Raw genomic sequence first — 16,371 nt, 5'->3', positions numbered from 1 at the left:
CCAGTGGAGCAAGGAGACCCCAGATGCTGATTTGATTACGTCTCAAAAAGGGGATGCAATAATTGGTAAGTTTGTGGCAGATTCTGGGCCAAGTTGGGATATTCGATTACCCCTTGTCCTGAGGGCCATCAGATCTACCCCTTCTTCATCAACAAAAATGTCTCAATTTGAGCTGATGACTGGACGAAGGATGGTGCTACCCAAGCATCTGCTCTACAGAACCCAAGAGCAGACCTTGATATATGCCTCCACAACTCATGAGTAAGTTGAGAATCTGAGAAAACACCTCCAACATGCTTTTGCGTATGCTCAGCGGAATCTAGAAAGACCTGCAGACAGTATGAAGACCCACTATGACCTTAAGACAACTAAAAAGGAGTATCAAGTAGGAGACAGGGTCTACTTGTATGATTTCCAAAGGAACCAAGCCAAAGAGCGCAAATTTCTCCCAAGTTGGCAGGGTCCTTTTGAAATTGTGGAACAGAATTTCAACAGTCGCCTACAGAATCTGCATCACCAAGGGAAATTTGACCAAAGGGGAAGACAAGTGGGTCCTCATAAACCAGCTAAAGAGTTGCCATCCGAGGCATACTTTGCGGCAAATAGAAGAGCCTACCGGAAACCCAGAGGGGGAAAATCCGGAGATCTAAAAAGAATTATTAAATGTTGATTGAGTATGTGTGAGGAAAGTGTTAAGACTATCATTGGATATAGGCGGGGAATATTGTCAATTGTGATTAAATGCATGCATCCGCCCTATTACACCCCTCGGGGAACAGTAGTGGGGAAATGTTCATAACCGTGCTATGTTCTGTTTTCTAGTACTGGAATTAAATCCACCTAATCACCAAGGAGGACATTCTCGGGGACCAGGAGGAAAAACCCAAGAGATCTGGCGTGTTGCTCCACACTTCCAACCAGAAACGGTGAGGAGAGCAGTCGCATCAATCGCTGACGGGAGAAGCAACCGGATTTCTTCACATGGACAGAAGAAAAAATCCCACGTGCCCGACTCCCCCACGACTGGACGTCACGCTGAAGTCTGGGAGGGGGATGTGTGGGATATTTCAACCCATGCCAATGCGCCACACTACACCCCTTTGCCAATGGGGGAAAGAAACTGCCAAAATTTGAGGCGTTAACTCCTGTGCGCGCCAAATCTGCAAAATTGTGCATGGTTCATAAATTACAAAAACGCTGAACCACCTTGCCAAACACAGGCAAAGTTGATGTCAAAACAAGAACTCCCTGCAGGCGAATGCAAGTGGGTGCTGTTACCTGTCACATGAATCAAGGCCCCAAAAGTGGGCTAAAATTCGAAAATGGCCTTAAATGCAGCTTCCTAATCAATGGCAACCTTCAAATTGCTGTTCTGGTGCTAAATTCAGTCATTTTTCCAGTGAATTATTGAAAGAAAAAGTGTGCTGAAATCATAGATTTTCCAGGCAGTCAGAGGAATCGAGGAATCCAGGCCTCACTGACTGACATCTGCATAAAAAGATTAGCTTTTTATGTTTAAACATATTCTTTTTCCTGAGGAAATTGCAAAATGTGCCTATTTAAAGCATGTTTGTGAAGGGCTTAATTTTTTAAAAATGTCTAAATCCCTTATAAACCGTGCTTATTTTTATGTGTTAAAGAAAATACTTTATTGTGAATTTTAAAAGCAACCCAGTATTGGAGTTAAGTAACTGCTTAATTCTGATTGGCCAGTGACCAGCCTGGGAAAGTTTGACATCTGTTTGACACTCCCTTGACAACAAGGAGCACAATGAGACCTCATTAGACATTTGTCTGGGGCTGAGCCAAGAACAATGGCAAGCTGCCCAACTGTTCTCTACAGGGGAGTTTCCCTCTCCAGGAAGGGGGCACACCTCCCTGATCAAAGGACTGTGACAGCTGCTGCCTGGGAAGGGAACGTTAAAAAGGAGAACGTTGATGTTTAAATCCTTGTTTGTGGTTAAGTTTAAAACTTTTAACTGTGCAACCGGAAGAAGGATAAGTTTGAAAATTGGTAGATGTTAACCTAATTTTAGGCTTTTGCTTTGAAGACGTTGATGAAACCTGTACCACTTAAGGACCCAAAGTTACGAGAAAAAAAAACTCATGGTAGCAGAACTAGTAATGTTGCAAGCCTAAGATTGTATGGACATGATCCACTGATAAGCGCCAAGAGATGTACCGAATTAGAAATTATTAATCCAAACTGTTATGATTAAAATTGATAAAATTCCATAGAATGAGTGAGACAGCTTTCACATTGATGGGTATTGGATGTGAATATAGCCCATCAAATATGAAATGTATATGTCCGATTCTATTAGGAGACATAATTTTAGAAATGTACATTTGTGTAAAAGTAAAGTTTTTGTCAAAATCAATGTGGGAGTTTGTAAATCCTATCGTAAAAATGACAGCTCTGTTCTGACTGCCAACCAAAACAAGGCAAGTGCCGGTGGCCCCTCACAGCCATGGGGGTGTGTTTTTAAATTCTGCCCACACCATAAACTTGGTGTTGTCATTTGGTAGTATAAATATAGGAACTTCACAACGCATAGGACACACTGCTTCCAGAACACATCCAGATTTCCGTGCAGCGTCTTGTTCCTGACTTCTTCATCTTGTCCAGAACTCTTCATCTTGCAGCTGACTTACTCCAGATTTCTTTGCAGAACCAGGCCTTAGCATCGCTGAACTCTTTTTAGGTAGTCCCAAATTCAACCATCCCAAAACTTAAAAGAATCATTTTGATTCAGTCTACCATTAAGGCTGGCCTGCTGAAACTTGCATTCTGCTAATCAGCCGTGTCCCGTGACCAGAAGGGCCCATCCAAAATCCAGTCTGAGGTGCAGTCCGAAATTTACCAGAACCGCGCCGCTGATCCAATCCCTCCAGAGGTGCCCTGCTGCCGGTGGACCTGACCCGATCCATGACCAGAACCTGGACGGTCCAATTTTAATTACAAGGGACTGTAAGTATTAATAGGAAGAACAGTGACCCATAGTATATTTGCATTGTCGTATCCCTATCTCAACCCATCCCATCGTTAAATTCAGAACCCTAGTATTGTCAAAACCATTCTTGCGCTGATTTTCCTCATTTGTTTTACCAAACCCCAAGTCATTAGTGATTTTGAGTAACTAAAGTAAATCCCAGAAAGGAATCGGTATCTAACACGTGAAGGGTTACGCTAGCCACGTAACTGTGAAGATTCATTTGTGGCATTCTCTTTTTCATAGTCATAAAAATCGTGTAATCAAACCAATCTGTCATTTTTAAAACAGAATTTCTGTTTCATTTTCACGCCTGTTTTTCAAAAACGCCTCTAACTAAAACCGCCATAACTTCTTCAAATTTATAGATGGAAACAAAATTTCAACTCACTGATACCTAAGACCCTTAGCTACACCCACAACTATTTGACCCGTTTTTCTCCAACATCGCATAGTGACATTTTGCCGCGAATTGACATTTTAGCAAAAGTTTACACGTGTCGTTTTCCCATTCAAAGTTTTTCTTAAATCCCATACTGATCTAAAGTGTGTACTGTTGTTTATATTGTAGCTCATGTGTGTTAGCACCTGTTTAGTGTTGCTTTCTTAAGAATTGTTCTCCATTTAAGCATTTTTGCAACTTTTGCATTAGTTTACAAAGCCACTTTCACCTGTCAGTTTAAAAGTGTCAAGTTCCAAAAACGTTTTTCTCCCTTGTTTGGGGAGGGAAGATTGCATTCAACTCTAGACATTATCTTTCATCTCTGAATACCTGCTGATTACTGACATCTGTGTAGGATTGCTCATTTGTGCCTTAAAGTACTTTGCAGGGGGAAATATTAACCTAAACACTATCTGTTCCACAGACCAAAACTGTTCTTTTCCCTGTGTTTTCTATTCTGCATTATTATAAGTGAATTCAATTGCTTTACTTATTTTGAATTGTATTGTCACCGCTGGGTGATTGCTGCCCCGTATATTTATATATTAAAATTTAATGTGTGATTTGAATATAAAATAAATAATAAATATTTACCTTTACAAACTAGCCTGATTCCTGGTACACTGTGACCTCGGGGGTGTTTTGAGACGGGTGTGATATGAGTGGTATATCATTCAGAATATTGAATTTATAGACACAAATAAATAAGGGTTTCATTGCGCACTACATGCTAGGCGAGACCTGGGTGTGTGCCTGATTGAAATCCTTAACAATACCAACTAGAAGCAAACCCAGCACACAATAACAGTATTTTCTGAACTGAAACTACCAACACAACTGCAAAAACACTCTGCCTCTCCTCCTACTAACACACCCTCCCCACCTCTTTTCAGACCCACAAAAGCACCTGGAGGACTTAAAAATTGCACTGGTATGTAGTATACCTCACATTAACATAATCAATCTAATTCTACGATGAAGTACAAGCACTGGCTGCGTGGCATTTGCAAATCAGAAGATCACTGTGGATAGCCTGGCACTGCAGCACAGTTGATGAGAATGAATTCAAATATGGTGCACCAGCCCTCTGAAAGGTTGGTCTAGCCCCACATCAAATACATGCAAATCAATTAAAGGTAGCTAATCACTGCCCCTCTTTCACTAACATACACAGGTGTAGACCCTCCTAGAAAGAGCCACCCAAGCAAATGTTTTACAGAGCTTTATAAGCAGAGTCCTTCTCTGCCAGAGTGAGTTTTAGGCGTAGGAGCGTGTGGCAGGAGTTTGGAGCAAGTTGGTGATTTTTCAAAGTGTTGAGAGAAGGAGTTTGGAGAGAAAATGGGAATTGAGGAAATGTCTTATTGGGGGATGATTGGCTTTATGATCTCTCTCGGCTGCTAATGTATCACAATTGCAGTAGTCATTGTTGCAGTTTGTGGATAAAGAAATAGAATGGTATGCCCGAGGATGAGATTTTAAATCAAATTAAATTCGACGGGTATCCAGCTGGATTTTCAGAATCGCCCTATGGACCCATGTAAAGATGCTAATGTCTGTCCAAACTGTATCTGGTTGGTACGAATGAACAGCAAGGGTTGGACTTTGGAAGTGTAAGACTGGTAAAGTATTCAGTTAAGCACACCCAGATCATTCTTAATAATACAAGTTAGGCAGAATGGATAAAACTACATTTATTTTATTTATTTATTTAGGCCTTGTGCCCTACAGTCACAGGTGACAAAAATGTTTTCTTCAGAATGTTAGGAGTCATTTTAAGAGTCTGTACAAGAATTGACAAAGCCAACAGGAAGTTTGCAAGTGTCTCAAAGTTATCTAACAAATGAAGAAACGTTCTTAGCAGGCCCTCTCCCAATCCAACTACCTTATGGGAATCCCAGGGGGCAACCTTGATCACAAGAACACCGCCATTCCTGATAATCCATTGGAGAGGTTGGATAAGAACTTTGCAGCCATTAAACCCTATGGCGGTTGGGCTGGGTAAAAATAAGTATTTTTACTTGCCCACTGTACTCAATTTAACTCTGGGACCACCGTAGAAGTTCCTGGAATGGCTGGGCCCACTTTTCGTGTTCCTCCGTTCTGTTGAAGGGGGTCTAGGAGTGTGGGGTGCAAAAGTCACTTTCGACGTTGGGTTTTTGGGTCCGGCTGGTTCATGGTTCCATGATTCGATGGATCGGTTCTCGGTTCTGGACAGCTGGACACACCTATTGGACTCAAGAAAGGGCCACCACTCCAGCGACTGCCTCTTAGGACTTTCATTACACAGAGCAGGCAGTGATCAGAGATGGCCACTACAAAGAAAAGGTGGCAGTCGACCCTTGCGTCAGAAACCAAGAAATTGTTCCTGCTAGGCCTCTCTTCATGGTGGAGATATGCAACTCTGGGGAATTATTCTTGTTTTGTAATTCGAGGATCTGCAGAGTCCAAAGGCTCAACTCAGGGGCAGGGGGGTTTGAAGCAGGGTAAAGCAGAAGCTTCCTGGGTAAAGCTTCTGCTTTCCCCAGGAAAGGGATTGCCATCAATTGCAATTACACTTTTCGAGCAGGAAGGCGTCCAAAGAACAAGATGCCTCAAGGACAGGCAAAAATCTCGTGGCACTGGCATTAAGCGGTAAAATGCAAAAGGGCATTAAACAACGTAGAAATGTATCATTTGACACCGGAACATCCTGGACACATCCTGTTATTAACCAAAAGGTTACAAGTAACAAAGCTACAGTGGCAGTGTCACAACCGCACTTCACAGAAGGCGATGTGTTCAGGGAAAAACAGAGAATTGTACTATGGAGAACAGAGTTCTCCTCCACCGATTGCCATATGTACTTATCAGTGACCCCAAAACAGATGAGCTTTGCAAGGCCAGTGAAGTACAAAGGCTTTACTGTACTCCAAATGCCAGAACAGATACAAAAGAATTGCAAAAAGCTGGGTGTCCCGTTAATGTGTTTGAGGAGAAACCAGCAACTAGAAAAGCTTTTCTAACCAGTTAATTTTAGTTGCTTGGGTAGCAAGGTCTGTGTCAACATCTGCATCATCGAGGGGGCATGTTTGACTTAAGCTTATTGAGCTTTTCCTTAGCTATCCACAACTACATCTGGAATTTTCATGGAGACAAATTGTTTCGCGACAGGACGACCATGCATTGAGGAAGGCAATAGAGTCTAACAGGACAACAAGTTCTTGCCTTCAGCATCAAAGTGTATTGGCACAGAACTTCGTTTTACTTTCTAAACATGTATTTATAGAATCTTCCTTAAAGCTATAAATGTAATGTAACCTGAATCCACAAAGCTGTCAATTTGCATTGCTTTTTTGTCTTGATGTATTTTATAACTTTATCTGTGTCGTCCATCACAGGAGGATCTGTTCCAGACACCAGGGCTGCAAGATGAGCTGCAGCAGATTATCGATTGCCTGGATACCAGCATTCCAGACACAATCCGTATCCTTCCCATTATTTCGATATTTGCAATATAAGAGAAATGCTGTAACATTGTCTTTGTCAGTAGCTGATTCCGCCATAAACCTTTGCTTGCTACATGGAGCTATTTTACCATCATATATGTTGGCCTACCAGCATATTGGACCATGAAGCTAAAGTGTCTATTTGGGCCTTAAGCCCTAGAATATTGGAGTGGGCAGATGAGAGGGTATATCGTTCTTTCATCGACGGATGTAATTTCAATGTTTCTTTTTACAAGTATATTCTAACGAAAAAACATCAAATTATATAGGGGGGGTTGGAAAAGTGTATATAAGGGGTGGGGTGGTTGTGAATAGGGGATTGGGAGTTTGGGGGGAACACCCCAAAAATTAAAAAAATAAACTATTTAGATGAGTTTTTTCGGATAAAAATACTAGTTCAAAAGCCCATGGAAATTACACCCGTCGATGAAATGACATAGAACCAATGAGATGCAGGTTAGTATGCATTCTGGTGTGCTTGGTCGATAACTTGCATGTGGCAGGTACTGCTCCATCTGCATACTGTCCGCCTTCTGGCGTAGTAGCCACAGCACCGGGCACCTAGCAGATGATCTGCTACACTTTCTCACAAGGAGCATTGAAGCCTGAAATGGGCCCCTGACTCCAAAATATCTGACCAAATTTTGGTCAGATGTTTTATGAGAAAGGAGACCCAATGCCTTTTAGTATTGTGCGCCTCCAGGAGGAAGAGCTGGGGGATTTCTCTTAGGAATAGTTGGGAAAGATTTTCTTTTTACTGTGTTTCTCTGATAGACTGCTAAAGGTACGCTTTCTTTTGACTAATTGCTTTCTGACCTGACGTTTTGGAGGCTCTTTGCTTTACTTCCTTTGCATTTTGCTCACTTTTTTGGGGAAACTGATCACACCTCAAGACTAACAGGGCCGATTCTCAACCTGGTCTTAAGTACCGAAAAGGTCATTAAAAGGGTTAACCTTTTCGTTACTTGCAACATATTCTGAAGATGGCACATTCTTCCTAAGTCAGTAGGAATGCACCACTTTCGGAATACATGTGCCAGTTGCTAGGATGGGTTGGAAACCAACCTAGCAACAGCCACATTCGTTACCTGGCTTTTTAGAAGGGTATTCTTGTGGCACTCCTCCAGTTTTATATGCGCGCTAAAATCGCGCAGATATACGTTACCATTTTGGTACCGTTATGCTGGAGGAGTGCCACAAGAAGCCTTGTTTGGTGTATATGAAAGTGCAACATTGAAGCTGCTTTCTTTGGTGTATATGAAAGTGTTCATATACAACACACGGGTGTATATGAACACTTTCATTTACACCAAAGCAAGCAGCTTCAACGTTGAAGCTGCTTACTTTGGTATATAGGAAAGTGTTCATATACACCTGTGTTGTCTGCATCATTTTTGTAAAATAATGAATATGTTGTTATTTTACAAATATGCTGCCGGGATTTCAGGATTGCGCCTGTTACAACTAAAACAGGCGCAATCCTGGCTAGAAAGGATGGCCATTTGGCTCACACTCGAGGCATTCCTGCCCTTAATCAGAAGCAGTACGATTTGAATTCGGACGTACAACTCTACCTGCATGTATTACATAAATAAGCAGGGGGCACCAGATCCCCCTATGAAGACTGGTCCTCAGCATCTGGGAGTCAGCAATCAAGCAGGTCATCTGGATTTCAGAGGTCCATCTGCCGGGAGATTCGAACCTCGAGGTGGACCGACTGTCAGATGGGCTCTGACAAATACGAGTGGCAGCTGAACACAAGAGTCTTTCAAGAGATTTTCAGCAGGTGGGGATCACCCTATCATAGACCTGTTTGCGACGGAGAGCAATGGCACTTGTCAGCAGTTCGCATCCAGGAGGGGAGGGGCCGCTGCGCTCTCTGGGACGCGCTCCAGATCCCCTGGGATGGGATGTGTGTATGCATTTCCTCCGACCCTGCTCATCCACAAGGTTGCATTGCTAGTGAGGGACTGTTTGTGATGACACCTGTTGCGGTACCTACGCGCCCCGTTGAATTAGAAGGATTTGTCCTTGACAGTTAAGGTGACATTAGAGATCTTGCGTCGCACCAGGTTTAGCTACTACGGAGACTTAGAGCCCCTCCACTCCGTATGTGACAATATGTATTGGTTGTGTTGAGCTATACCTTCGTAGTGCGCCGCGAAAAATAATGGAATAGGCAAGTAGTTATGATCAGAGTTATAAATTCCTTTTATTTTTGTGATATTAGAGCCTTTGTGGATGACACGTGTTTCGGCAGAGCTGCCTTTTTCAAATCCAGGCTATATGGTTAGCTCATAGGTCACTGCATAATGCATGAAGAAGCTGAAGAGGGACACTCGAATATACGGAGGACTTCTTTGTCCAGGAGGGATTCATCCCTGTGAACATCAGCTTCTTCATGCATTATGCAGTGACCTATGAGCTAACCATATAGCCTGGATTTGAAAAAGGCAGCTCTGCCGAAACACATGTCATCCACAAAGGCTCTAATATCACAAAAATAAAAGGAATTTATAACTCTGATCATAACTACTTGCCTATTCCATTATTTTTCGGCGCACTACGAAGGTATAGCTCAACACAACCAATACATACATCCACAAGGTTGTTTGCAAGGCCAGACAATCCCAGCGTCTTCGTCTCATCCTCATAGCGCTGCAGTGGTCGGCCAGACCTTGCTTCTCAGACCTGCGGCAGCTGTCTGCCCAACCAGAAGTTCCTCTCTTGCTCCTGGTGCAGCAGTGGGGGGGCGGTGATTCACCCTTGCCTGGAGAGGCTAGCCCTAGCAGCCTGGTACATGAGCAGATGACTCTGCAACATCTCCAGCTTTCCCAAGACAACCTAGAGATCATCCATGGAGTTAGGCTACTCGAAAGCAGTACAAGAGCAAATGGTCCAGGTTCTGCTTCTGGTCCAAGGAAAAGGGAGTGGTTCCGCTATCCTGCACTCTGGACCAGGTGTTGTCTTTTTCGGCCTACTTGGCCAGATCAGGGGTCCACCTGAAGAACATACCTAGCGGCCATTGTCGCATACAGGAACTCGGACAGGCTCACTTTTTCCTCAGCTAATCCAGTGGGGGAAAAGGCATCTGGTCGGGTTGACCAGACTTTACCCGCCTGTCAGACACCTGCACCAGTCTGGGATCTTAATGTTGTTCTTAGCACCCTTGCACACACACCAATCGAGCCCATGGCCTCAGTGGACATCAAATTGGTCACGCTCAAAACAGCACTATTAGTGGGGCTTACTTCATCTCGCAGAGTTAGCGAGATTCAGGCTCTGGTGGCTTCCAAGCCCTACACTATCTGTCATCAGGACAAGGTTGTGCTCTGTACGCACCCCAAATTCCTAGTAAAAGTGGTCTCCTCTTTCCACATTAACGAATGATTGTGCTTCCCACTTTCTTTCCAAATCCCAAGGAATACGCCAGGAAGGCTCTCCACTGTCTAGGCGTCAGAAGAACTTTAAAATTCTCAACAGGACCTAGCCCTTTTGCACGACCGGTGCCTTATTTGTCACATTTGGAGGCTCAAGGCCTGGACAACACGCACCCAAGACCTCAATAGCCAGATGGAGGACTGCTGCCATCCAGGAGGCATACAGGGCTCAGCGCAGGGAGTCTCCTATGGGCATTCACGCTCACACTATAAGAGCCAAAGCAGCAGCTGTTGGCTTCCAACGTCACGTCCCGTGGCAAGTAATTACCTGAGCTGCAACATGGGCCACTTCATCGGCCTTCTGCAAACACTACTGTCTGGATACTAGCACCTGGGCTGACGCAGCATTTGGCCAGGCTGTCCTTCGTAATATGTTTGCTTAGAGTATCAAGCTCTCCTCCCAGGGCGTTTTCAACAGTTGTAGTCACCCATACAGGATGGAGAAAAGGGGTTGGGGACGTAGGAGTAATTAAGTGTTACTCACTGGAGTGACTAACGTACACCTAGTTCATAGTCCCCTAACCTTCATACGTCCCACCATCCTTCCCCGAATAAAGAGCAGCAAGGTTGAGCAGTTTAATGCAGCCAACACGTCAAAGGGGACTGAGGTGTGGCGCTGGTGAGCAGGGTTAGGGGAGCGCGTGCTCCCAGGGCTGCACCCCACTCACGTATACATTTAAAGGGAAAGTGTTATTTTTCTGGTGAAAAGAATCAGTTCCCGTGCTAGCGAGGGACGCCCATACAGGTTGAAGGAAAGGTGACTATGGACTAGGAGTACGTTAGTCACTCCAGTGAGTAACACTTAATTTATGGTTCTATATGCTGGAGAACAACATCTCTGCCTCTGCATCTCATCTATCAGGGGTTGAGAATGGGTTGGCAGACACCCTGAGCAGGCAGATCTCGGTTTCCAATGAGTGTGAGTTATGCTGAAGGTCATTACGCAGATGTTCATCCGTGGGGCAACCTGACCTGGATCTGTTTGCAACGAAGGCCAAAACGAAGTGCAAGCAGTTCTGTTTGAAAGAAGTTCTCTCAAAGAGGTATTGGGGAACTGTGAAGGGTGGAATTATAGTCGGAGACAGGCAAGTGCTAAAACAATATTTATTCTGGCTTAAGGCAGCAGATGCTGAAATAATAACTATTAAGTCCTCCCGGTTAGCTTCACCGGTGTCTTGTCCTCCTGTAGTACAACGGCGTTAGGCCTGGCTTGGTCCTATCTCGAGCCGCTGTCCGGATAGGCCCACCACTCTGGTTCGCTCTCCTCCCCGTGTCCTGTGTAATGAGAACAACCCATTAGTCTCCCTGGGCGCTCTTTTATCACAGCTGGAGGTATCAAGCCCCCACCAATCACTGAGGGGTTGAGTTAACCCCCTTCTCATTGGTTCGTGGGACATGGTCCCACCTCTCTTAAGGGTTGCCATCCCAGTGTGTCGCTCTTCCCGATCCCCTGGTGGTGGAGGGCGGTGGTGTTGGCCCCGTTCCCCTGGTGGTGGAGGGCGGTGGTGTTGGCCATGCGGTTGTGGCCGCGACGCGTAGGGACGCATCCTGATGCTGGGCCCTCCCCCCCTGCAACGTGCAGCTCCGGCAGCGCCATGAGCAGCACGGGGCCGGCGAGCCGGGCGCTGCTCCCCCGTATCCCGGCGCCGTCGTGAACACTGCTCCCCCCCCCCCGGACTGGGGCGAACAGGTGAGTGCCGAGCGGCCCCGCCGCGGCTGCACATAGCGGCTTCTTCCGCGGCCCTGCCGTGTCCACCCGTAGCGGTTTTAGCCGCGCGGCTAACCTCCGCGGGTTTCCCTTTCCCCTCTCTTGCCGCGGACATGGCAGCGCCTCCCGACTCGTGCGGGCCGGCTACACGCCGCGGCCGCCGCGGCACCAGCCGAGGCGCTGCTGCTTCACACATCCCCACCCCAATCCCAGGCCGTTCGGGCCAGGGTGAACACCTAGACAGATAGTCAGCCACCAGCTGAAACCTGGCAGGCCTGTGCAATGTGACGAAATCAAATGGCTGAAGGGAGAGAAACCAGCGGAGGACCCTCTGGTTCGTGTCCTTATGTTGGGCCAGCCACTGGAGGGGTGCATGGTCGGTGTACAGAGTGAACCGGCGACCCAACAGATAGTACCGGAGCGAGTCAACAGCCCACTTGTTGGCCAAACACTCCTTCTCAATGGTTGAGTAAGCCGCTTCATGGGGCAACAATTTCCGACTGATGAAGCACACCGGTTGCAGGTCCTCCCCATTCCTCTGCGATAACACAGCTCCCAGGCCCTGGTTTGAGGCGTCCGTTTGTAAAAAGAAATGTTTCTGGAAGTCCGGGCAACAGAGGACCGGGTTGGACGTGATCCTTTGTTTTAGGTGTGCTATGGCGTTCAAGGCCTTCGGGTCGTTGGTCAGGTTGGGATTCCCCTTGAGCCTCAATGCGTCCGTCAAGGGAGCGGCTATCGAGGAGAAGTCAGGGATAAATCTTCTGTAATACCCGATCAATCCCAGGAAAGCTCGTATTTGTTTCCTGTTGGTGGGAGTCGGTATATCTTGGATAGCCTGTGTTTTGGACAACTGCGGTTTCAGCACTCCCCCACCCACTATGTGGCCCAGATATTTGGTTTCATTGGTTCCCATCGTAGTCTTCCTGGGGTTGATATGTAGCCCTGCCTTCTGTAAATCAGCCACTACTTGTTCTAGATGGTTCAGATGCGATTCCCAGGATTTGCATGTATACCACAATATCGTCCAAGTAGGCAGCAGCGTATCCAGTATGCGGTCTCAGTATGATGTCCATCAATCTCTGGAATGTGGCGGGAGCCCCGTGGAGACCAAAGGGTAGGACTTTATACTGATATAAGCCTTGTGGGGTGGAAAAGGCAGTTTTCTCCCTGTCCTGGGAGCGAAGGGGTATTTGCCAATAGCCCTTGGTTAAATCGAGAGTGCTTAAGAAACTGGCTGCTCCAAGGCCCTCCAGGAGTTCGTCCATCCGAGGCATCGGATAGGCTTCGTATCGGGACACCGCGTTCAATTGTCTGTAGTCCATACAGAAACGAACCGAGCCATCCGGCTTAGGGACAAGCACTATGGGTGATGAGCAAACGCTGACCGAAGGCTCGATGATATCCATCCTTAGCATCTCGTCCACTTCGGAATTGATGATGGTTCGCCTGGCTTCGGGTATCCGGTAGGGTCTAAGCCTCACAGGTGGTCCGGGATCTGTTTTGATAATATGCTCAAGAACATCGGTTCTTCCAGGTAAGGCGGAAAAGGCGTCAGCATAAGGGGACAACCGGTTCCTGATGTCCGTCTTCATTTCGAGGGTTAGGGTGTCTCCCCAATTGACTGAATTCAGGGTATCAGGAACGGTGTTCAGGATCTCGTCCGGTTTGGCTTCCTCGATACATACAAAGGCGCCCAGAAGAGGCTCATTCCATTTTTTTAGAAGGTTGATATGATAGACCTTTTCAGGGGTGGTACGATCAGGCTGGTGTACCCGGTAGGTTACTGGGCTTAGTACCTCAGTGACCTCGTACGGCCCTCTCCATCTAGCCAACAGTTTATTGGTGCTGGTAGGCAGGAGTACCAATACCTGGTCCCCTGGGTTAAAGGTTCTCATACGGCTCCCCTTGTTATAGTTTCTTTCTTGAGTTGTTTGGGCACGTCCAAGGTTATCTTGGGCCAGTGTACGTAGTGCGGTTAGGTGTTCCTTTAATTCCTCTGTATACTCGGTTAAAGACACTTCTTCTGTGGTTTCCCATTCCTCTTTAACCAGGTCTAGTATTGTTCGAGGTTGTCTCCCAAACAAGAGCTCGAAGGGAGAGAAACCGGTGGACGACTGGGGGGTGTCTCTTAACACCATTAACACCAGGGGAATCACCCGATCCCAGTTTTTTCCGTCTGGTCCCGTCACCCTTCTTAGCATCTTCTTGATTGTTTGATTATAACGTTCTACCAGCCCATCAGTCTGGGGATGATATACTGAGGTTCTCAACTGGTTGATCTGGAACTGTCCACATACTTGTTTTAGGAGGGTCGACATAAAATTGGTCCCCTGGTCGGTGATTATCTCGGAGGGAATCCCCACTCGGGCAAAGAATGGAATTAGCTGGTCGCATAACAACCGGGCCGACGTTCCCTTTAGGGGAAAGGCCTCGGGGTATCGAGTAGCGTAGTCGACTACGACCAGTAAGTATCTATAACCACGGCTGGCTGGTTCCAGGGGTCCCACTATGTCCATGCCGATCCTCTGGAATGGGATTGAAATGAGGGGCATTTTCTGTAGTGGTGCCCTTGCGGGTAGAACCCCGCTAGTCAATTGGCAGGTGGGGCAGTTCTTGCAGTGTTGGGCAACCTCCCCATAAATGCCGGGCCAGTAAAACCTCTTTAGTAGGTTTTGTTGGGTTTTAAGAGAGGCCATGTGACCTCCACAGGGATGGTTGTGGGCCAGTTGTAGCACTATAAGTCGGTGGCTCTTTGGTAGCACCAGTTGTTCCTTCATGGCGTCGTCGTCACCCTTATACCTTCGGTATAGGAGACCTTGTCGCAGTAGAAACCCTGGGCCTCTGGCTATGTTGGGTTCCCCTTCCCGGGCGGCCCTTTCTCTGGCCACTCGTAGGGTGGGGTCAGTTAGGGTCTCCCCCCTTATGGTGTCTTCGTTGCCTTCTAGCTTCCAGTCGATAGGCCGGGTCATATAACTGGCCTGACACCATGCCATCCGGGTCCTCCTCTTTCGCCCGGGTGGGGGTTCCTGGGAGACGGGGTCGGTTCCTGCAACATCGGATTTGGACGGGGACTGCCCCTCCCTTGTATCCCTTAATGTCTGACCGAAACCGGGGAGGTCGGTCCCAATTACCACCGGGGTTGGGAGACAAAGTAGGACGGCAACCCTCAAGGGAGAGGAGGTTTCATTTAAGTCAATCACTACATCCTTCATCGGATAACATTTGGTGTCCCCATGAATGCATCGGATAGGTACGGTTACGTTAGGTAAGCAGGGAGCGTTACTCACGGTTGGTGATATGGCGGTCTGCCTGCTGCCGCTGTCCAAAAGTGCACGTGATGGTCTGCCGTCGACTCGAACGTCCACCACATATGGTCCTGGGACGCCGTTCTCGTCTATCGGGGTCAGATAGCCGATGTCCATGGGTTCGACTGTTCTTCTCCTGGGACAAAACCGGGCTATGTGGCCCCACTCGTTGCACTCATAGCACTGCGGTTGCTTGTAACCAGGGGTCGGTGCTGGGGCCTTCTCCTCGCTTCCTGGTCTCTTGTCTTCGGGTCTCCTGTTGTTCTCATCGGAAGGTCTCCATCTTATGGGTAAGGCTCGGTTACCCCTAATCATATGGGGGTCGGATATCGGGATGGCGATGCGGGCTGATACCCCTGTAGCTGGTAGTCGGAAGTGGCCTGCCTTCTGGTATGCCGATGCAATATCCACAGCCTCGGTCAGGGTGGGTTGATGGTGCTGCCTAACCCATTTCTGCATCTGGCCGGGCAGGGCTTCGACGAATTGTTCCAGAATGATTTTATCGATTAGGGGTTGGTTAGCGGGGTTTGGAGCCAACAACCACTTCTCTGCTAGGTCCTTTATCCTATAGTATAGCTGGCGTGGATTCTCCCCGGTCCTGAGCCTGGTTTCCCTCAGTCGGATCCGGTAGGCCTCGTCGTCCAGGCCTAAGCGGTCTAGTACGGCAGCCTTGATCTCCCCGTACGGCGTGTTGCCGTTGGGGTTTACCGCCTGATAGGCGCCCTGCATCACCCCGGACAGTAGGGGGGCGACGTACTGACCCCACCGGTCAGGAGGCCACTGTGCATTTCTGGCTATACGTTCAAAACTAGTAAAGAAGAAGGCGGGATCCTCTCCGTCCTTATACTTTTGTAGGAGGGCCGAGGGCACCAGTGGTTGATTTCTAGTGCTGGCCACTGCATCGGTGAGACGGGACATGGCCTCATGCTGGTTGTCCTGTGCGGTGGTCAATATAGAGCCCTGCAGCTGTATGGCTTGTTGAAAGGCTTGCCGATCCA

The 16,371-nt window shown here is 47.2% G+C and overlaps 1 protein-coding gene across 3 annotated transcripts in view; it reads left to right on the top strand.

Annotated features, from left to right (window-relative positions):
* Nucleotides 1–16,371, top strand: part of OCRL (OCRL inositol polyphosphate-5-phosphatase) — a 1,330,750-nt gene that overhangs the window by 1,120,200 nt on the left and 194,179 nt on the right. For all 3 annotated transcript variants that reach the window (XM_069612980.1, XM_069612981.1, XM_069612979.1), the window contains one exon: nucleotides 6,813–6,897. In XM_069612980.1, coding sequence (XP_069469081.1) covers nucleotides 6,813–6,897 — 85 coding nt within the window. The remainder of the gene's footprint in view (nucleotides 1–6,812; nucleotides 6,898–16,371) is intronic.

The sequence above is a fragment of the Ambystoma mexicanum genome, chromosome 5p, assembly GCF_040938575.1.
Source record: "Ambystoma mexicanum isolate Mex_15411 chromosome 5p, UKY_AmexF1_1, whole genome shotgun sequence".
Classification (NCBI taxonomy): domain Eukaryota; kingdom Metazoa; phylum Chordata; class Amphibia; order Caudata; family Ambystomatidae; genus Ambystoma; species Ambystoma mexicanum.
This window is presented reverse-complemented; position numbering and strand designations above follow the sequence as displayed.